Source organism: Babylonia areolata, chromosome 5 (genome assembly GCF_041734735.1).
Source record: "Babylonia areolata isolate BAREFJ2019XMU chromosome 5, ASM4173473v1, whole genome shotgun sequence".
In the NCBI taxonomy this organism is placed as follows: domain Eukaryota; kingdom Metazoa; phylum Mollusca; class Gastropoda; order Neogastropoda; family Buccinidae; genus Babylonia; species Babylonia areolata.
This window is the reverse complement of record NC_134880.1, coordinates 16247143-16270391: the sequence shown is the minus strand read 5'-3', so window position 1 is coordinate 16270391 and position 23249 is coordinate 16247143. Positions and strand designations below refer to the sequence as shown.

Here is a 23249-nt window from a genome sequence, read left to right as displayed (position 1 = left end):
GAAAGACATATCCCCCCCCCCCTTTTTTTTCCCTTCCATCATCTTCCTTTTTGTTGCGCTTTTTTTATATTTCGTTTCTTTTCTTTTTCTTTCTTTTTTGTTGCGCTTTTCTCGTTTTTATTCCAATCTGCCTTCTTTCCATTTACATGCTCCAATAATTTCAAGGCCATGCAACGTATAAACACGTGCATGGTGGTTTCAAACACGTTTTGGTGTATGAGAGTGATGCGCCTTGTTTTAAAGACCAACTATGATGATGATTATGATGATGACGGTGTCGATGATAATGATGATGATGATAACGATGACAGCTGAGGCCCAATGAATGAACACTCACGTGATTTGGGACACTGTTTCCCTTGTTTGATGACAACTATGAGACAGATGATACTGGTGTGCCTCGCCAGAACAGAACGAAGTCTGCACGACCACCTTTTCCACAGACCCGCGACACTGAGCTAGGCTCTTCCACGGATCCGCAACACTGAGCCAGGATCTTCCACAGGCCCGCAACACTGAGCCAGGCTCTTCCACAGAGCTGCAACACTGAGCCTAGGCTCTTCCACAGAACTGCAACACTGCGCCAGGCTCTTCCACACACCTGCCAGTTCTTTAGGTCTAAACCGCCTCGCTCGAAGGACGTCTCAGAACAAGAACCTCAGCAAAAACGGAGACACTAGTCTGGAAGTCCAATTTTTGTCTTTTACAACACCACGGTCGAGCGTCTGTGGCCAGGCACCTTTAGTGCAGATGGTGAAATAAGTTCACTCCGGGCCTGTCCAACCCAAGACTTTCATGCATCAGTTTTGCTCAGTAAGATGTGAGAGTCTGGAAACGTTTTGATTTTGAGCCAATAAAATTTCTACTGTATGTATCAGGTAGCATTCACCGACGAATCTATAAAATTTCTACTGTATGTATCGGGTAGCATTCACCGACGAATCTTTATTAAAGTTGGGATGCTGGTTTGTTCTGCAAATGCCGATACTACCCAAAACTTGTGTTTTATCGGCACAACTTCAGTTGTAATCCACTTGCCAGAAAGCATATTTGCCAATCAAATGTCTGTGTGTGTGTGTGTGTGTGTGTGTGTGTGTGTGTGTTGTGTTGTGTTGTGTTGTGTTGTGTTGTGTTGTGTTTCATGACCCCCTGCATACTGACATCTCTCTCAGGGGCATAATCTGCGTTGTGTATAATGCCAGGTGGGGCATTTCAGACATGGGTATCAACAGGAGAAATGTCTGACACCGGTTTCAAATGTACTTCAGCGCGAAGCCGTTCAATTGTTTTCACCCACATCTGTCTCTCTCTTCTCTCTCTCGGGTTGCAATGTATCTTTAATTCGCAGAAACACAGGGAAAAATACATCACTGCCTTTTTATGATTTTCTTGATTTTCTTTACATGCCGCTTGTTAACGTACACATGTGTTTATATGCAGGATGCCGAAACATTAAAATTTGCGAATCTCGTGAATCTTTCTTTCTCCCTCCCTCCCTCTCTGTCTTGTATATTCTACCAAAATCCCCTGCCCACTCAACCATATACAGAATGAATTAATTATTTCGTGCAACATGGAATTATCTCTGAAAATCATACGGTGGGCTAATAACTGTCTTGTCTTGTATTGTATAGTTGAATCATGCAAAAGCCGAAGCTGGGCGAAAAAAACAAACAAAAACACCCAATAACGAAACAACCAAACAAACAATATATACAAAACAACAACAACAACACACAAACACACACGCGCGCGCGTGTTTGTATTATGATTCTCCGAAAATTTTCTCATTGTCATTGTATCTGTGTCTGTGCGGTTTCTGTTTACTCTCTCTCTCTCTCTTAGTCCACGCATTTGTTAGATTCTACTAAAAAAAATATAAACAAAAAAAATACAAGCACGTGTTTAAAAGGTTAAATATCTCATGGGCTTTTACGGCCATCATTCACTGTGTCTATGGATCGGCGCAGAAAGGCCCAATCCCCTCCCTCAGCCGTTTTAAACCGTCACCAACGGAAGTCACGAACCCATTCACACCTGGGTGATGTGAGGAAAATCAGAGTGAAGTGCTTTTCCCAAGGACACAACACCATGCTGAACTCTGATCGCTGGTGAACACAGGATCAGAAGTTTAACGTCTAACCGATTCTGCACGGCCGCACCTTCAAGCGCATGTGGGTGTTAGCGTACAACATGGATCAGTTCGCATGTTTTGATGCCTCGTCGGAACTGAAACAGAACTGAATGTGCCACTGAACATCGATACTAGCTGTGTCAGCCTACAGGATTCAACTTCTCGAACAAAGCAAACTGCATCGATCCAATACCCCAACCCCGAAAAACTTGATCTGAAGGGTGTTAGACAAGTTTCAGCTTCAGTCTCTCAAGGAGGCGTCACTGCGGTCCGGATAAATCCATTTGCGCCAAACCACATCTGCTTGGCAGATGCCTGACCAGCAGCATAACCCAATGCGCTTAATCAGACCTTGAGTGCATGAGTATATATGTGTACCAATCAGAGTGGATTTCTTCTACAGACTTTTACACTTATGTTGTCTTTTTTTTTTCCAGTGCGCTAAGTGCGTGCTGCACACGGGACCTCGGGTTATCGTCTCATCCAAATTACTAGACGCTCAGTTTGATTTTCCCAACTTGGGAGAAAGGGCGACTGAGACCGGGGACGGGCTGCATGAGGCGATCTTTGCATGCAGCGCTTTAGTATGCCTAGAGTTAAGAATGGTTTACGGAATTTACCGTGAAGTCCGGAGCATTCTAAACGATAATCAAATTTAGCGCTGCTAAGTTCACTCAGGCAACCCACCCCAGGGTTCCACCCCAGACCCCCACGGACACCGCATTAGCAGAAAAGTCGTTAAAAATAACTCCACTGTATCAGCCTATTAGCGATAACAGCTAAAGATTAAGAAGGATGATCGTCATCATGAATGCCGAAACAAGTGTACATTGTAAGGGACAACAGGAGGTCTATCTGATAGAAACATTGATCGCTTTCTTTTCTGTTTTTCCGGGTAGAGGGTGCACGCAGGGAACGAGAAGTGTAGATTGGTTTAGGGGTGGGGGGTGGGGGGTGGCTGACTGGTCGTTAATTTTTAAATTAAGGCTTTTTTGTGTGCTTAATTATCCAGGAGTCTACGTTTTATGTTCTATCATCTTCGTGCTCTCCCCGACGATCAACACAAAAAAAGTTTTTCTGAGACTGTTTTCATCAATCTAGTATAAAGGACGTGGGAAAAAAAAAGAAAAAAAAGTGATTGTCACTCATCTGAAACACGCACGTACTCTCGTAAGCAAGTATTGATGCACGCATACACACTCAAGCCCTCCCCACGCTAACAAGTACGTAATACAAGGATGAATGGCGGTCCAAATAATTCATTCAACAAAGGCCATGCCATGGTCATGGCCCTTCAGGGAGATAATTCATTCAACAAAGGCCATGGTCATGGCCCTTCAGGGAGATAATTTTTTCAACAAATGCCATGGTCATGTCCTTTCAGGGAGATAATTCATTCAACAAAAGCCAAGTTCGTGGCGCTTCAGGGAGATAATTCATTCAACAAAGGCCAAGCTCATGGCGCTTCAGGGAGATAATTCATTCAACAAAGGCCCTTGTCATATCCCTTCAGGGAGATAATTCATTCAATAAAAGCCGTTGTCATGGCGCTTCAGAGATAATTCATTCAACAAAGGCCGTTGTCATGGCGCTTCAGGGAGATAATTCATTCAACAAAGGCCATGGTCATGGCGCTCAAGGAGTGCTGCACTTTGTGCTGAGTGAGAAAAAGGGGGAATGTGGGGTGGGGTCACAGATACTTTATTCGGAACAGGGCATGGCTCATCAGGAAGCAGAGTAGGGCCGGGGGACACTTTTGCGTAAACATTCTTCAGGTGCATGTTTTTCTGTCCCTGCCCTTGCATACCACAGACTTGAAATTCCACCCCCCGCCCTCCCCTGTGTGTGTGTGTGTGTGTGTGTGTGTGTGTGTGTGTGAGCGTGCGTGCGTGCGTTTGTGTCTGTGTGTGTGTCTATGCGCGCGAATATCCATCTTCGATCGATCAGTGACCGGGAAGCAAAACAAAGAATCGCGAGGAAGCGTGGCAACTAACCATCGTCACAGGCACCTTCAGCTCAGCGTGTGTGCGTGTGTCCACGGGCCAGAACATAGTGAAGGTTCACACTGTGCAACTCCAAGAGTTGCTCTGAAGACGATGTGTACCACGGACTGAAAAACACCCCGTCAGTGCCGGACATGAGGAGACTTGGTACAAATTCTAAGTGACTTAAAAAGCCGGTGTAAGTTAATGATACAATAGTACAGCTTAGAAAAAAAATGAACGAAAATCAGATGGATTTTTTAAACTATCAAACTATCCTTTCTTTTTTCATTGGGGAGGGGGTGGGGGTGGAGTGGTAGTGGTGGTGTTGCAGGATCGATCCATCGATCCAGCAGACAACAGTGTCACTCAGGATGTTCTATTCTCTAGTGGTGCATGATCATTTGGAAAAAAAAAAGAAGAAGAAGAAAAAAGGAGCAAGAAACAAGCGTACAAAGGGATTTGATACTTTTCGAACAATGGAAACACTTGTACTTGTTGGCTTCAGTGTCGATTCATTAAGTATTTTACTCATTGTAGAAGGTCCGTATGGAGTTGTAGAAATGTTCACTTAGCACATGAACACGGGGGAGAGGAAAGGACAAAGAACGAAGTAAACAAATCATAAGCAAATGTGGCAATGAAGCACACACATGTATCGAGATGTGGAAACTGCAAAAAAAAAGTGTTATAAAAGAAATGAAAAAAAGCAACAACAATAAAGAAATTAAAATAAAAAAGAAAATGAAAAGAAAATCGTGCTGTTCAGACGACATATATTTGTACAGGGGTGTAGACATTATACAGAGGCATTCTCTGCAACGGTATCCATGAGATATATATGCATGACACTTATTTTTGAAAACATTAAGGCTAGTGTGAAACTAATTTTAAACACCAAGTTTTCACTCGCACAGACTCTCTTCGATATGCAATGTCTGATCGATATGCAATGTCCGACTCCTTCTTTTCTAGCTTTATGTCTTCCGTGCCTTTATCAGTGTCTCGTATCGCGATCACACACACACACACACACACACACACACACACACACACACATTAGCAAGCTAAGAGAGAGAATGGGGTGGGCGGGGGAAGAGATTTTGAACGATTTTTCTATCAGCTTTACGCTAGCATGAGTCTGAATCATAGTTTTACTTGCTGAACCACAGACAAGGAGCACACACACACACACACACACACACATACACACACAAAAAAAAAAGAACGCGGTTGTGACGGAAATTGCCTGCTCCCTGCCCATTAGCGGTAATCGCTGACGGATTTTGCGCATTACCTGTAATGGCCAGTTACTGCTGTTGAGCACGACGTATATTTGTCAAGAAACCATACACTTAGAGATGTGACACTTCTCGTAATGCTTATCACGGATTCAGCATGTAGTGAAATAAATGGAGACGACACGATATGATTATGTATGATTCATGTGCCCTGGGGAAAAGCTGTCTGGTTTGTTCGAATGCTTCCGTGTGAATGATATAGAAACATGCAAATCATTCACATGACAACTGAAACATCCCCCGCAGGGGGTGCGGATACCTAGATAAACAGCTTTTAAGCCACCTCGCTAACACATCCAAGCGTTGACTTTGCGCTGCATTCTTGCAGGTAAGCATGGATAGTGAGCATCACTTTTGTTCATAACTCAGAAACTACTGGAACGTGAAATACTGTGTTCTGCTGTATGTTCATATGCACATATGATCCACATGTGCTAGATGTGATTTTTGTGATTTGTTCATTCATTCATACATATATTCCTTTCTTTCAATTTTATTTAGTTTGACAGGTTAGCTAACTTGATTTGATATGATTTAGTTTCTTAATTAGATATGCCATGCCAACATGCCAAAGTTCTGAGCGAGCCGACAGACTTGCTAGTACCTCTGGGAAGATATGAAATCTTAAGAAATGTAAAAATATATCTCAAATACCAATTACAAGGTCATCACACCATTGATCACCTCATAGAAAGAACGATAGAAAGAGGGAGCAGCCATAAGTCTAACCTGAAACGAACGCTGGCACCATCTCCAAACCAACAATGTGCAGATTTCTTCTGAATGCAGCAGATGCAGTTGTTCCACACTCACTTCTTAAACGCCAAATAAAAAAGCATGGAAAGTTATTAAGAAATCATGGACAAAAACAACAACACCCATCTCTCGGTACACCACTTAAAGCGAAAAGACTCAACCACTATATAATATCACTGAAACAACAAGCTGTTGCAAATCTTTTGGCTTCCACAATCCAGGAAAATGCCTCTCCCTTGAACAGGCCAGACACTTCAATAAAAATAAAAATCTCAAAACAAAAGACAACGTAATTTTTTCATCTGCTAACTCTGAGCAGTGCAACATGTTGTTTACTTTTCATGAAACAGAATCAACTCTAAACATGTAGTGGGTTTGCCCCTGGTCCTGATGAAATCCACTACAGTTTACTTAAACACATTTCCGAGATCAGCCTTCAGTCTGTCCTGAAACTGTATGACCACATCTGGACTGCAGAGTTCTTACCCTCAACCCCTCATGAAACAAAGTTATAATCACACTTATTCCTAAAGCTTGCAATACTTCCTGCCCCCCCTTCACCCGTTCTCCGCCTCCCATTCCATAATATAAGCACTATAACTTCAAAATTTACTAATGTATATCAGTTTTAATGCTTGCCATATCAAATACTGACACCGCACAACCAATAATATATTTGTGTATGTGAATGACAGGAACATCTCTCCACAGATACAAATCCTGTCTCCAGCCCAGAGCAACACATTGTGCTGACAGTGGTGACAAAGGTCAACCCTCACGACTGTGTGAACCACGTGACAAGAACGGAAATAATGCAAGCTCACTTGAAAAGTCGGGCCGTCACCACCATCACCCACGTCGCGCTACACAGATCACAGCGCCATCTGCTGGTCGGCAAGACTGTGGTGGCAATAGGGGCAGGGGGCAAAAGCAAGCATTATTTGTGGAAAGACGCTGCAAAATTTGGTGTGAAGGTAAGTTGACAGCGTCATTATCAGCGTCTGTTCCAACGTGCCAAGGACAAGCTGGTTACTTTTTCTCAGTTCTTTGGTTCTTTCTATTCTTTCACCAGTGTCATATCACCTGGATGTGAGCTCATAGATCCCCAATTATGTAATGGTAAAAAGGTACAAAAGTTAACAATGCACCCAGCAATAGATGAACAACTATGGCCGTGCAAGAAATACCAGCATCAGGAGCATGCTTTCCTGTCACAGCTTTAGAATAATTCTTGTACTCAGAATGCAAATGCCAGTGGTCGTTTTTTCTGTGCCAGTCATGTTCGCCATGTACCTTAAGGTGTAGTCTTGTGACAAGTCTTGTTTTTCTGTACTCCCAGCTGTTCTCAGATATATTTCTGCATGAGTATCACTGTCACTTTCACTGGTCCCGAAACCTGATTTGACTGTGGGGGTACTGCGCTGCTGAACGCATCACCAACATGATCCATTTCTGGTGGTGATCGGATAGGGTCTGAGTTTTGGCATCTCATTTCTACTGCTTGTATCCTTCTCTGAAGTTCCATGATAAGAGTCCAGGACTCGCATGTGCACAAGACAATAGAGAGAACCAGTTCATGCAGGAGCTTTATCTTTGTTCTGAGATTTGAGTTCATGTCTCTCCATTTGGGCTTCAGTCTTGCCAGTGCTGCTGCAGTCTGCACAGCTGTTGCCAGTATTTCGGTCTTGGACCTCTTTTCACTGATGATGGCACCAAGGTACTTAAACTGCTTCACTGTTTCCATTTGTTGTCTGCTGAAATTGATCTTGCCCTCCACTGGGTCCTTACTATTTGTCATGAGTTTCATCTTCTATTTTCTGATCTCCATTCCATACTTGGTTAATGTTTCATCCAAATGATTCACCATGTTTGCCATTTCTCCTTACTGCATGCCAGCCCATCAATATAGTCAGCAAATCGGAGATTTGTAATAGCACGGCCTCTCATGTTGATAGTGCGAGAGTGTCCTTCCAGCGTATGTTATTATACATTCCAGAATAATGTTTAAGGCATCTGTCAACTTTACGTTGGTAGTCTTCCAGTGAAAAGCTCCTCGGTGGCGAGGAATGTGATGCTGCCATAAGCCGCACAAATTCCAAATTCAAATGCTTAGGAAAATAAGAGAAGCAATGCCTTCAAGACTCACTTGTGATATGCACTTAACGAAAAAAACAACAACAAAAAAACAAAAAACAAACAAACAAACAAAACCCACAAAAAACACCCAAAACAAACAAAAAAAACACACACCCCAAAACAAAGGAATTAAGAAAAAAGAAAAAGGAAAGGGATAATCTGGCAAACACACACACACACACACACACACACACACACACACACACACACACACTTTTTGATCTAGATCTATGTGTATTTGAAAAAAGTGAAATACCGGGAACGTGCACTGCTTCAGATGGAATTGTTCCGTTTCAAGCATGTAACTTTCAGTTCTACGAAACTCATTTCTGACGAAAAGCAGAAAATATTTGGATATATATGTTTAATAGGCCCACTGGCAACACTAAACAAAAAGAGGTGAACGGGGGTGAGGAGGGACAGGAGGTAATGGGATAGGGGATCAGGGGTGGGAGAGGTGGGGTGGGGTGGGGGATGTGGCGTGGAGTGTGGGGGGCACTGGAAGTGTTGTTTACTGCCTGGAGACCCTTGACACAAAAGTGTCAAGCGTTTTGGCCTCCACAGCTACTTGGGGCAGGCAGTTCCAGTCTATGATGGTTCTAGGTTAAAATGAAGAGCCTCTGTACTGTGTTCCGGTGGTGATGATGGAAAACTGTTGGTTGTGTCCTCGGCGTTGGCGAGGCGGCAGTGGGCTAAGTTTCCTTTTGAGGTTCGGACAGTGGGCTTGATTGGTGTAAATTTTGTGCAGCATCGTGTGCCTTGAGGACTTGCGTCGCTTCTCCAGAGAGGGCCATCTCAACGACTCCAGCATTTCGTTGACACTTGAGGACGAAGCGAGCTGCTTGACGCTGTATGGTCTCCAGTTTGTCAGTGTTCTTCTTAGTGGAGGGGCCCCAGACGGATGAGCCATACTCCAGCAAGGGACGTACAAAGGCTTTATATGATCTTTCTTTGGTGTTGGTGGAGCTGATCTTCAGGCTCCGTCTGAGGAAGCCCAGGGTTCGGTTAGCTTTGCAGCAGATATTGTTGATGTGGTCGTCCCAGTTCAGTTCTCTCTGGATCGTATGATTACAATGTATGGAAAGAACTAATCATTTGCTATTTTTGTGTCAAATTTGGTATTAACTAAGTATTTACAGAGAGAAAATGACAATGTTAAAGTTTACCACAAACACACACACAGACAACTGAACACCGGGTTATTACAGACTCACATTGTCTACACAAGTGAGTCAATGGGTTTCTCTAATTTCCAAAAGACAAGAAGATGCATGTTTTGTCGAATACTTCCCCTCTTTTGAAAAGTAATGGAAATAATAAGTTGTGTGCAATTACTTGTGTGCTTGTTTGTGTATTTTAACCTTAAAATTCTATCAAATGTCTAATATTTATTTTTACTGTGCTTATCCATAAGACAGAGTTGGAAGATGGCTGGGCTAAAGCAACGCTAATTGACTTGTTCCACACAGCTAGTTCTAGTGGACTCCAATCCCCAGCATCCATCCAGATCTGTGGTAGACACGTTTCTCCATGCGGACTATCAGGACCACACACGGGATGGGCAGCACGCCAGCACCATTGTCCACCTGTTGCGGGAACACCTGCAGGACCGTGAGGTAGCCGGCTGCTTCACCTGGCACGAGGACTGTGTGCCGTTAGCTGCACACGTTGGTCAGGCTCTGGGCGTGCAACACGCAATGTCTGTGGAAGCTGCTTGGAACGCCAAGTCCAAGGAGAGGACTCACACTGTGCTGAGTCAGCAGGGCGTGGCACCATCTCCACGTCTGCCTCCTGCTGTTTACACCAGCCCTGTAGCCAGTGTGAAGATGGTGCAGGAGGTGGCTGAGGCTTTGGTAAAGGTAAGAAAGTGTTTCTGTGTGAAAGAGAGGGGATGCAGGGATTGTGGGAATCATCCATCCAAGTGTTGAGTCAGCGATTCCTCTTTGCTCTAAGGATATCACCACATCTCAGCGACATACACCCAGCACAACAATGCCAACCATCTCCTCGCTGATCATTCACAACATCGTTATCTAAATGAATAATTCTCATTTCTTCTCTTTGATTTCTGGATGTAAGTATTCTTTTTTCCATGGAAGATAGATTTCAGAAACATATTGTGACCAAACACCATTGACATCGTACTTCTGAAACCAGCACTGGCCTCCAAACTTTGACATCAATCATGCAGGGAGATGTCAATGCCTGGCTTTTGAGGTGACATTACTGATGGGGGCACTCACCCACCCCCACCCCCGAAAAAGGAGCATGACAGCTTTTTACGTAAAAGCCCACTCGTGTGCACGAGAGAACGTGGGAGTTGCAGTAGACGAACAAAGAAGAAATATGGTATGTACTTACATCTGCTCCATCTTCTGGGTATCACTATTGTCTGTGCTTACAACTGGTCTATTTCCTGGGTCTCAGTCTAGTCTATGCTAACATCTGGTCTATTTACTGGGTCTATGTATGGCATATGCTTTCAATTGGTCTATTTCCTGTGTCTTATAATGGACTATGCTAACAACTGTTGCCGATGAATAAAATGTATTCTTTGACACCAGTTTTAGCCCCTCTTCAAACTTGTTGCATGTCCCTGAATGAAAGCTGTGAAATTTGCATCATTTGAAGAATAAGAATATCAACTTGTCAGGTGAAGCAGACCCTGACTGTATGGTATGGTTTTAAAAACACACAACAAAACCTCATGAAATACTTAAACAATAAACTGGTTGAAAACAAAAATCCTTTCAAACCAAGTAGGAAAGTGAGTAGGTTTCAAAAAGAACATGCTTCAGTCATACAGTTTCCACTGCAGATCACCAGACATCACGAACCTGGGAATTCGGACAAAGCTGGTTTCACAAAGACTGTGAGTAATCAGGATACACAAGAAAACTTTATCTTCTCATAAGATGAATAATCCATAATGGATGCATATCATAGGCGCTTCTCAGAGACACAGCAAAGATATTCCAGTTGTGATCTGTGCATGTGTCTGCTATCTTGAAAAACAACAACACCCAATTCATCATAAATGATCTCTCCCTATGGACATGTCATGCTCAAAACATTGTCCTCTGTATCCAAGGAACTTAAGAAGAAGAACTATTTTTCAACGTACACGTTTCATTGTAAAATATTTTGTCACTGCAATCCTCATAGTCTCTATGATGTCATCCGTTTCATTATCTGGACGTAAAATGCTAGTGGATGAAAATTCTACACACTGACATAGGATGTTTGAATCAAGTCAGCCAACATAATTCTAAGATGAACCTCCTTTCTCTTGTCTCCAGATTCCTCTGCCTGCCGTAATGAAGCTGGAGTTTGGCGCAAGTTCAGAGAGTGTTAAACTCGTCCATAGCATCAAGGAAGTAGAGCAGCACATGGAGATTTTACGAACAGTCATGCACAATGATGTCCAATTCCATGGGGCGGGTTATGGTCCAGGACAGCCTGTGATCTTGATGCCTCTCCTTCTGGGCACAGAACACTGCGTGGACCTAGCGCTGTATGAGGATGAGGTGATAGCTGCTTTCATTAAAGACAAGAGCACGACACGTCTTCCGCTCTTTAGTGAGACAGCTTCTGTCATGCCTTCTTTGCTTACAAAAGGTAAAACCACTTTGATAGTATGGACAATTGTTTGTTATTATAACAATAATAATAATAATGGTATTTATATAGCGCTGGATCTTGTGCAGAGACAAATCAAAGCGCTTTCGCACCAGTCATTCACACGCATGCATAATTCTAATACTGCAGAAACTAAAGACAAGGAAGGGCAGGCAAGGGAGGCTGTTTTGGGAAGAGGTGGGTTTTAAGGCCAGACTTGAAAGAGCTGAGTGTGGAGACTTGACGAAGCGAAAAAGGAAGTTCATTCCAATCGCAAGGTCCAGAAACAGAGAAAGAACGGCGGCCAATAGTCGAGTGTTTGAATCTGGGTATGCGTAAACAGAGTGGATCCGAGGCCGATCGTAGTGAGCGAGATGGAGTGTAGAGGTGAAGGCAGCCGCAGAGATAGGAAGGGGCAGTTTTGTGAATGCATCTATAACATAGAGTGCTGATCTTGTACTTTATTCGGTGTGAGACAGGGAGCCAGTGGAGATGTTGCAAAAGAGGAGTGATGTGCTCAGATCTTTTCTTTCTGAGGACGAGTCGGGCAGCAGAGTTTTGTATGCGCTGAAGGGGCTGAATGGATGAAGCAGGCAGACCAGACAATAAAGAGTTACAGTAGTCAAGGCGAGAGAGAATGAGAGAAACGACAAGTCTAGATGTTGCGTCAGTGGATAGATATTTCCGGACGGCACTGATGCGTCGCAGTTGACAGGTAGCAGGACTGACATGTCTGACTGATAAATTTTTGCATGGACAGTGTATTGTCAAGGACAACACCGAGGTTCCTGACTGACGTGGAAAGAGGGATGGATGTACTGCCAAGTTTGATTGTGTCAATTGTGATGGAAGACAGTTTTTGTTTAGTTCCTATGATCATTGCTTCAGTTTTGTCCGCGTTCAATTGTAACTTATTTCGAGTCATCCAGTTTTGAATGTCCAGGAAGCAGTTGGATGTTTCTTGCAAGAGCGACAACAATTTTTCAGGGGTATCACTCTTCTGGAGTTGAGTGTCATCAGCATAAGAATGATGACTGATATTATGGCGGTTGATAATTTCAGCGAGAGGAGCAGTGTACAGTGTGAAGAGCACTGGGCCTAAAACAGATCCCTGTGGGACTCCATGTTCGATTTTAACGGGTTCAGATTGGAAATGATCAACAGTGACAGACTGGAATCGATCAGTGAGATAAGATTTGAACCAGTTTAGAACAGTGCCGTTGATACCAAATGTAAAATGAAGACGGGAAAGAAGGATTGAATGGTCTATCGTATCAAAGGCGGCTGACAAGTCGAGGAGAGTGAGAAGGGAAATTTTTCCTGAGTCGGACGCTATCAGTAGATTGTTCAGAATGTGGAGGAGAGTGGTTTCGGTGCTATGGTCAGCGTGATAGGCAGACTGAAATGGGTGGATGAGATTGTTGAAACAAAGGTGGTTGTTAAGCTGCTTGAGGACAGCTTTTTCAAGGAGTTTGGACATGAATGGAAGATTAGAAACTGGTCGATAGTTTTTCAAAATGTTTGCGTCAAGGTTGGGTTTCTTCAGAAGAGGCCGGACGATTGCAGTTTTGAAAGTGGATGGAAACGTTCCAGTGAGAAGGGATGAGTTGACAATATTAGTGATTGTGGGGAGAAGATGTGAGACATAACAAAACAGTTTATGAGAGACAATAACAACACCACCCTATACAAAAACAAGGTGATAGGGACAACTTTAACAACTCTTTATCACATCTCTTTCCTCAGTATCGTCAGGAAGCTCCTCGTTCAAGTCGGACCTAAAAGGCGCTAAGTGCTACCCAGAAACGTAGTGTGGTTCTCGAGCCATCGACATGGTCCTGTCTCTCAGACAGTTGCTGGACAAATGCAGGGAACAAAGACAGTCCCTGTTCACAGCCTTCAAAGACCTCAGCAGGGACATCATCTTCCAGATGCTCCACAAGATTGGATACCCACCGAGGCTTCTCAGCATCAATAAATCTTTCCGTGAAGAAATGAAGGGCACTGCAGTCTTTAACGGCTCAACATCAGATGCCTCCAACATCCGGGGTGCAGAAAAACAAAGCTGCGTCCTTCCACACACTCTGCTTCTTTTCCTAAAGGACACCTTCGGATCTGCCACAAAAAACAACCCGTCTATCTCCGGACTAGGTCAGACCAACCTCTCCAGACTAAAAGCAAGTCCAAAGTTCAGCTGAAATGCCCACTTTTTCAGAATCTCTGACCATAAACTAAATGTTGTCCACAACTGTCCAAACTGACAAAGAGAGTATGGACAAACAAAAAGTTGATGGAGCACACCAAGATTCAGGTTTACAGAGCTTGCGTCATAAGCACCTGCCTGTACGTCAGCGAATCCTGGACCCTGCACACCCAACAGGAACGAAATCTGAACCCTTCCGCATGTGCTGCCTCCAACGCATTCCTAACATCACTTGGCGGGACAAAGTTCCAAACCACACCGTAAAGGGGGTGGGGGTGGGGGGAGAGGGGGGGGGGGGAGGGGAGCAGGAATCTCCAGCTCCTGTGTGGTTCGTCCGTCGGGATCAACGAGGACCATCTAGTCATCCTAGGGGTGGGTGGGTTAGGCTCTGTGGGTGTGCAGATGACTGGTCAGGCCAATCCGTGCCCGGAAGGTTCTGATGCAGTGTGGATAGGGGATGGTGGCGGTTGTCAGGGACTTGCTGGCACTGCTTTTCCTGGCCTGTCTGCGTTGCTCAGCTGCAGCGATTCTGTTGGCCTCACAGGATTTGGCGCCTTTGTGGACAGCTGAACGCCACTTTGGTCTGTCCATTGCATTCAGCTCCCATGTGTCGTGGCTGATGTTGAAGGCCTTCAGAGAAGCTTTCAGAGTGTCTTTGAAGCGCTTCTTTTGGCCTCCATGGGAGCGCTTGCCATGTTGGAGTTCGCCATACAGAGGTTTCTTGGGGAGCCGGTGGTCTGGCATGCGAACTACATGGCCTGCCCAGCGAAGCTGGGCCTGCATCAAGATGGTGTAGATGCTGGGCAAGTTTGCACGAGTGGGCACCTCTGTGTCAGGAATCTTCTCTTGCCACTTTATGCCGAGAAGTTTTCTGAGGCTGGTGGTGTGGAAGTGGTTCAGCTTTTTGGCGTGGCGTTTGTAGACCGTCCACGATTCACATCCATAGAGCAGTGTGGTGAGAACTATGGCCTTGTATAATTTGAGCTTCGTCTCCTGGGTGATGCCTCTCCTGTTCCAAACGCTCTTATGGAGTCTGCCGAAGGCAGCGCTGGCTTTGGCGAGTCTGGCATTCACCTCGTCGTCGATGACAACTGTGCGAGAGAGTGTACTGCCCAGGTATATGAACTTGTCCACTGCGTTCAGTCGTTGCCCGTTGATGAAGATGTTTGGTTCAACATAAGGCTTTCCTGGAGCTGGCTGGTGCATCACCTCATTCTTCTTTGTGTTGATTGTGAGGCCAAAGTTGTCACAGGCAGCAGAGAACTTGTCGACGCTGTGTTGCATGTCAGCTTCGGAGGCAGCGTTGAGAGCGCAGTCATAAGCAAACAGGAAGTCATTGACGGTGTCTGTCCTCACCTTGGTTTTTGCTTGAAGCCTCCTGAGGTTGAAGAGTGAGCCATCTGTGCGGTACTTGCCAGGATCCTACTAAACCGCCTCACAGCACACCTTGACCAAGGTCATTTGCCTGAGAACCAATGTGGATTCCGGAAAGAGCGCGGAACCACCGACATGGTGTTTGCTGTAAGGCAGCTGCAAGAGAAATGTCAGGAGCAAAATGCTGATCTGTTCTCCACCTATGTCGACCTCACTAAGTCCTTCGATACCGTGAGTAGAGAGGGACTGTGGAAGATCATGGCCAAGTACGGATGCCCTCGGAAATTTTATTTCCTTGGTCAGCCAATTCCATGAAGGCATGCAGGCTCGAGTCCAGGATAATGGCGAAACATCTGCTCCTTTTGCTGTCACAAATGGTGTCAAGCAAGGCTGCGTCCTGGCTCCAACGCTGTTCAGCCTCATGTTCTCTGCAATGCTTACTGATGCCTTCAGAGATGGCGATGTTGGAATCGGCCTAAAGTACCGAACAGTTGGCAAGCTGTTTAACCTCAGAAGGCTTCAAGCAAAAACGAAGGTCATGACAGACATCATCAGAGACTTTTTGTTTGCTGATGATTGTGCCCTCAATGCTGGATCTGAAGCTGACATGCAACTCAGCGTCGACAAGTTTGCCACTGCCAGCAGGAACTTCGGCCTTACCATCAGCACGAGGAAAACTGAAGTTCTCCATCAGCCAGCCCCAGGGAAACCCTACGTTGAACCCAACATCACAGTCAACGGTCAGAGACTCAGTGCGGTGGAGCAGTTCACATACCTTGGCAGCACACTGTCAAGAAATGCGACCATCGACGATGAAGTGAACGTCAGGATTGCAAGAGCAAGTGCAACTTTTGGTAGACTCAATGCAAATGTCTGGAACAGAAGAGGCATTAGTCTTGAGACCAAGCTAAAGGTCTACAGAGCAGTAGTTCTCACCACACTACTGTACGCCTGCGAAACTTGGACAGTGTACCAACGACATGCCAAGAAGCTGAACCACTTCCACACAACATGCCTCAGGAAGCTACTGAACATCAAGTGGCAAGACAGGACCCCAGACACAGAGGTGCTCGCAAAAGCCACCCTTCCCAGCATCTTCACCATCCTGATGCAGTCCCAGCTTCGCTGGGCTGGACACGTGGCGCGCATGCCAGACCATCAGCTGCCCAAAAGGCTCTTCTATGGCGAGCTGCAACAAGGGAAGAGATCACACGGAGGTCAGAAGAAGTGCTTCAGAGATACTCTGAAAGTCTCTCTGAAAGCGTTTGATATCAACCCCGACTCCTGGGAGGAATCTGCAGTGGACCATGACAAATGGCGCGCTGCTGTGCACAAAGGCGCCAAGTTGTGAGAGGCCAACAGGACTGCTGCAGCTGTTCAGAAGAGGGAGGCCAGAAAGTCACGGGCAAACAAGCTCCCTGACAATGATATGCCTGTCTTTGTCTGCCCCAACTGTCAGCGAACATTTCGTGCGCAGATTGGATTATTCAGCCATCTGTGCATTCACAGATAGATTCATGAGCATCCTCCCCCCCACCCCACCACCACCCTCCCCCCATCCCCCAGCTGGATGACAACGATGGTCATCATCGATCTCGATGGATACACCACCACCTGATGCCAATGCCTACGTCAGCGTCTCTGAAGGCATCTGTCAGCATGGCTGAAAACATGAGTCTGAACAGGGTGGGGGCAAGAACAGACCCTTGTTTGACTCCGCTGGAGACAGGGAATGGTTCTGAAGTCTCTCCGTTGTCTTGGACTCGGGCCAGCATCCCATCGTGTAGTTGCCGTATGATGGTGATGAACTTTCTGGGACATCCGTACTTCGCCAAGATTCTCCAAAGGCCATCTCTGCTAACAGTATCGAAGGCCTTGGTCAGATCGACATAGGTGGAGTCAAGGTCGGCGTTCTGTTCCTGACACTTCTCCTAGAGCTGCCTGGCAGCAAACACCATGTCGATAGTCCCGCGTTCTTTCCGGAATCCACACTGGCTCTCTGGTAGGAGACCTTGCTAAAGGTGCGCTATGAGACAGTTGAGTAGCACTTTGGCCAGAGTCTTGCCTGCAACGGACAGCAGGGATATTCCACGATGGTTGTCACTGGCCTGACAATTTCCTTTGCGCTTGTACAGGTGTATGATGGAAGCGTCTTTGAAGTCCTGTGGAACTACCTCATGCTGCCAGATGAGCTGGAACAGCTGATGAAGCTTCTCAGTCAGCGCCATACCACCTTCTTTGTAGACCTCAGCTGGAATGGAGTCTGAGCCAGGGGCTTTGCCATTGAATAGCAGACGGATAGCTTTCTGGGTCTCCTCCAAAGTTGGAATGGCATCCAATGATTCACTGACTGGCACCTGGGGGAGTCGGTTGATGGCTTCATCATTGATGGTGGAAGGGCGGTTCAGTACGCTGTCAAAGTGTTCAGCCCATCTCTCAAGGATCCCGTCCTTGTCAGTGATTAGGGTAGAACCATCAGCACTGAGGAGTGGAGCAGATCCAGAGGTAGTGGGACCATAGACTTCTTTCAGGCCGTTATAGAAGTTCTTCATGTCGTTCCTGTCTGCAAAGCCTTGGATCTCATCAGCTTTGTTGCTCAACCAGGAATCCTGCATCTGCTGCAGCTTCAGTTGGATGGTGCTGCGTGCACTCTTCAGTATGTCTTTCTTTGACTGTGACTTGGGATCTTCGGTGTGGGCTCTGTAGGCTTGTAGGCTTGGCGTTTGTCTTCCAGCAGCTGCTTGATCTCAGTGCAGTTCTCATCAAACCAGTCTTTGTGCTTCCTGGCAGAAGGCCCCAGGCTCTCCATGGCAGTGTTGTACACCGTCTCATGCAGTGCGCCCCATGCTGCCTCCACATTCTGGTTGTCCAGCACGGTGGACTCAAGGCGTTCCTCCAGGGTGTCAGCAAAGCTCTGCTTGATGTTGCCTAGCTCCAGTTTGTTGACATTCAGGCGTTTGGGTGTTTTCATGCCCTGAGGCCGTCTCTTGGGCTGGATGCGGAGGTTGAGTTTGGAGACGATAAGGTGGTGGTCTGTCCAGCACTCGGTGCCGCACATGGCCCTCGTGACTCGTACGTCCTGACTGTCCCTCTTCCTGACGATGACCAAAGTCGATGAGATGCCAATGCCCAGAGCGAGGATGCATCCATGACGTCCTGTTACGGATAGGGAGGCAGAAGACGGTGTGTGTGTGTGTGTGTGAAGGGGGGTGGGGGTGGGGGGTGGGAGCAGGAATCTACACTCTGCTTAAACACAGACGTGTACGAATGTACTATGGCCGGATCCACAAGGATCTCCTTCATGGAGAAGGTGAACAAAGGAGGAAGGTTGCAGAATAGTTAAGACACTTATCTGCCAATACAGTCCATGAATGTTTGCGGTCGATTCCTAATCTCACTCTTTCTCCCAAGTCTGACTGGAAAATCAAACTGAACATCTAGTCAGTAGGATAGGATGGCAAACCGAGGTCCCGTGTGCAGCACGTGCTTGGCGGTTTGAAACAACAACAGCAACATGGCAACATGAATGTTGTCCTCTGGCAGTTCAGTTCAGTACAGATGCTCAAGGAGGCGTCACTGCCTTGGGACAAATCCATAAACGCTACGTCATATCTGCTAAGCAGAGGCCTGATTAGCAGTGTAATCCAACGCGCACGCTCAGGTCTTGATGGAAAATGAAATAAATTAGAATAAATAAATGACGAGCGCAATAGCTGAGTGGTTAAAGCGTTGGACTTTCAATCTGAGGGTCCCGGGTGCGAATCTTGGTAACGGCGCCTGGTGGGTAAAGGGTGGAGATTTTTTCTGATCTCCCAGGTCAACATTTGTGCAGACCTGCTAGTGCCTGAACCCCCTTCGTGTGTACACGCAAGCAGAAGATCAAATATGCATGTCAAAGATTCCATAATCCATGTCAGCGTTTGGTGGGTTATGGAAACAAGAATACACCAAGCATGCACACCCCCGAAAACAGAGTATGGCTGCCTTCATGGCAGGGTAAAAACGGTCGTACACGTAAAAGCCCACTTGTGTAAATACGAGTGAACGTGGGAGTTGCAGCCCACGAATGAAGAAGAAGAGAATAAATGAATGAGAATAGATACAAATGACAAAATAGGATTACAGATGAAAGAAATAGAGAAATAAAAGAAAAGAAAACATGAATAACGATAATGATGATAACAAGGAATGAACAAACAAATAAACATAAATAAACACACACATGCACACAGACACAGACACAGACACACACAAGGTTGTATGGTCATTTCCGACAATGTCTTCCCAGAGTGGGTGAAATGATTGTGTTGAAGAGAGATATTTGAGGTTTTCAGGGTTTTCCTCCCTTTCTTTTGGGTAGGGCAGCTGGCATACAATCTGGATTGTGTCTTCTGCTCATCCCATCCATTATCTTCCGCGTCCTGGACGGCTGCATTTTGGTTCCTTGACTTTATCTTACACTGGGTTTTGAAGGTTTTCGAATGCAATTTTCTCTCTGGCAAAATTCTATAAAAGAAATCCACTCTGATAGGTATACAAATATTTATGCATGCACTCAAGCCTCACTAAACGCACTGGTCAGGCATATACCCAGCATATGTGGTGTATCGTCTATGGATTTGTCCGAACGCAGTGTCACATCCTTGAGAAACTGAAACCATGGAGAAGTGGTACAAGGAAAACGTTCAACAGACAGACCACAACTGCACTATCTGAGATAATATCTGAAAGCATTCAACATCGACATAAACACTTGGGAAGCTGTATCCTCAGAAAAACTGGCATGGAGGTAGAAAGGCCTCTCCAAGTTCAAAGAGACAGTTCATCAGTGTTCAGGAGCAACGAGACTCAGGAGACAGGCTTCACCTGTGTGCAGTGTACGAGGGACTGTCACTCCCATATTGGCCTGTCCCACCACACCCGACTCTGTATCAGTCACCAACCAGAACACAACTACATAGAGTCCTGAGAATGACGGATGTCTATCACAGTACAGTACAACACCATTTATATAGTGATGTTATTAAATCATGTTCAGTTAAGACACACAATTTTCCAAATAATGTACACTTTAAACTGAACTGATTGAAAGGACAGACGAAACAAGAGGATGGTTTCCAGTTTTATGTTTATTTTAGAGTGATAATGGACTCCCAAAAAATAAAAGATTGGTGAGAATAGGGAGGGTTTTCAGGGGGAGGATGTTTTTGACTGTGTGTTTACAATAAAATGCAATATAATGCACTGTAATAGAATACAATTCAATGCAATTAGAATTGAATACAATACAATACAATGCAAAAATATTCAATGAATATAATACAAAACAATGCAAGAAATAATTGAACACCACTTTATTATTCCCTCATATGGGAAATTTCTATGTCTGCCCAAACACACATGAAGAATTGCACAAACAACAATGTTCGGAACATTTGGTGGTGGTGGTGGTGGTGGTGGTGGTGGTAGTGGTGTGTGTGTGTGTGTGTGTGTGTGTGTGATGTGCTTGTTTGTTCCACAGACCAACAGCAGCAGCTGATTTGGGCAGCAGCCTCTTGCTGTCAAGGCCTGGGTTTACACACCGGAGTCTACAACGTGGATATGATGATGACGTCATGTGGCCCACGCCTCATCGAAGTTAACGCACGAATGGGAGGTATTTACCTGCGAAATTGGATACGTCTGATCTATAACGTGGACCTCTTCCACCTGGCTCTGATGTGTGCCTGTGGCATTCGTCCTGCACTGTCAGGAAGCAGCAGCCTTGAAGAAGACCAGAAAGACAGTGATCCAACCGCTGACAAGACGCAGGAAAATGGCAAGGACTCTGACAAGGGGTACATTATGGGAATCAGTCTGTGCTCTTCTCGCCATGGTCAAGCCCTGGCCACCACGGCTTCACCACAACATCTTCAACTCTTGGACCAGGAAGGCCACATCGTCTTTTCTCAGCTGGATGGTGATACGACCTCAGATGGTAGTTCTTTTGAGAAGCCTTTTTGCAATCTGGCTGTACGAGCTTCAAGTGTTGATGAAGCCAAAAGCAAGCTGGTCAGTGTCTGCACCAAGCTGGGGCTGGAAACTGAGGAGTCTGTTCTTGAAGTCCTGTCAGCCTTTGTGCAGCCTTCGTAACAAGATCCACTTCACTGGTTTTATTCTTTGTCACAAAGGTAACCCAGTCTGATCTCATCTCCTGTTTTATATGGCCATTATCCATCTTCATTCAAAACGCCACTGTCACCCCGTTGTTTAAAAGGAAAAAAAACCCTCTCTGCATTGCAACATTTAAAAGCGAATCGCCTGCTATCCAATTTACCTTTCCTATCTAAAATTTTAAAAACAATCGTTCTTCGTCGTTAGTCTATTTGCTGATATTTGACATGGTGGAGCCATTCCAGTCTACCTATTGTGCATACCATGGTACTGAATCTTCCCTTTTAAAAGTTGTCAATGATCTCATTACTCCATGTGACAGTGGCTCAGTTTCCATAATGGTACTGTTCGATCTTTGAGCAGCATTTTTATACACTAGATCATTACATACTTCATTTGAATTATCTTGCTGGTCAGTTTGATTTTATATTGCGATGTTCTTTTTTCAGATATGATAGAAATCAGTTCTGAAAACCATAGTTAAACAGAAACTCAAACCCTTTGGAGTTCTCTCATTTGTTTATGACAACGAATAATAACGTTGTTGAAGTTATCTAAATTTATGAATAAAATTATTTGTTGTAACTGTCTATGTTTTTGGTTTGAGACTGTAGAGATGAGGGTTTCCCCAAAGCTGAGGAAAGTCATTTCCGAAAAGAACGTTACTTGACGAGGAAAGTGATTTCCGAAAATAATGGAATTCGACTAAGGCGCGTGACACTTACACGTTGTAGACCTGTTGTCTTTCAGCTTTACTGCTTTGCCTTTGTCTCTGTATTTTCCTTTGTATTAACCCCTTGAGTGCTATAATATGTACATGTATTACATATATACATAAGGATATCGCTGATGACATCATCAAAAAAAAAAAAAGAGACATAAACTCTGGAACTAGTGGAAAGCTGAAAAATCACACATTTGATCTACAGTGGTAAATCTCCACACTATTTTCTCGGTTTTTCGACGATTGTTTTGGATACTGATTTAGGCCCCTTTTCCACTGTTGTTTTCTTGGCACTGAAGGGGTTGATTACACCATGATGTGCGTCAGCATAAATCAGTGTTTCGGCATTGCACTAAAAGTCAGTAATAACTATGCTGTATTTTACATATTCATTACGACGCAGCAAACATTAGCACATAGTCACTACATACCAGCACACACATACACACACCCGTATATATATATATATATATATATATGTGTGTGTGTGTGTGTACATTAAATGATGACAATATGGCATTCCTCAAACAACAACCACAGTAAATAAAGGAGAGACAGACAAAAAGACCGAGAGAGAGAGATACATACATACAAAAATGCATACATACATACATACATGCATTCATATATACATACATACACACACACATATACACGCACACACACTCACCTACGAATGTATATATGCACATACGTGCTCTCGCATGCTACTGTTGACTAGGGTTTATTTTGTTATTATCACTTTGTTCCATTGACTTTTTTCTCACAAACATTGTTTCATTCACACACACACACACACACACACACACACACACACACACACACACACACACATGCATGTGTGAACTGAATCATGTGAATCACAGTA

General features: G+C 44.9%; 1 protein-coding gene across 1 annotated transcript; it reads left to right on the top strand.

The window, feature by feature from the left end:
* Positions 1-5751: 5751 nt before the first annotated feature.
* On the top strand, positions 5752-22941 carry LOC143282216 (carnosine synthase 1-like). The gene is made up of 5 exons (XM_076587818.1): positions 5752-5758; positions 6885-7147; positions 9779-10168; positions 11609-11927; positions 21026-22941. Exons 1-5 carry the CDS (start codon positions 5752-5754, stop codon positions 21634-21636), a joined length of 1590 nt encoding a protein of 529 aa, XP_076443933.1. The 3' UTR covers positions 21637-22941.
* Positions 22942-23249: the final 308 nt, after the last annotated feature.

Excerpts from the sequence above, each read along its gene's own strand:
- LOC143282216 (XM_076587818.1), top strand. Across the intron at positions 7,148-9,778 it reads CTGCAAAATTTGGTGTGAAG|CTAGTTCTAGTGGACTCCAA; the intron begins GTAAGTTGACAG and ends TGTTCCACACAG. Across the intron at positions 10,169-11,608 it reads TGGCTGAGGCTTTGGTAAAG|ATTCCTCTGCCTGCCGTAAT; the intron begins GTAAGAAAGTGT and ends TCTTGTCTCCAG.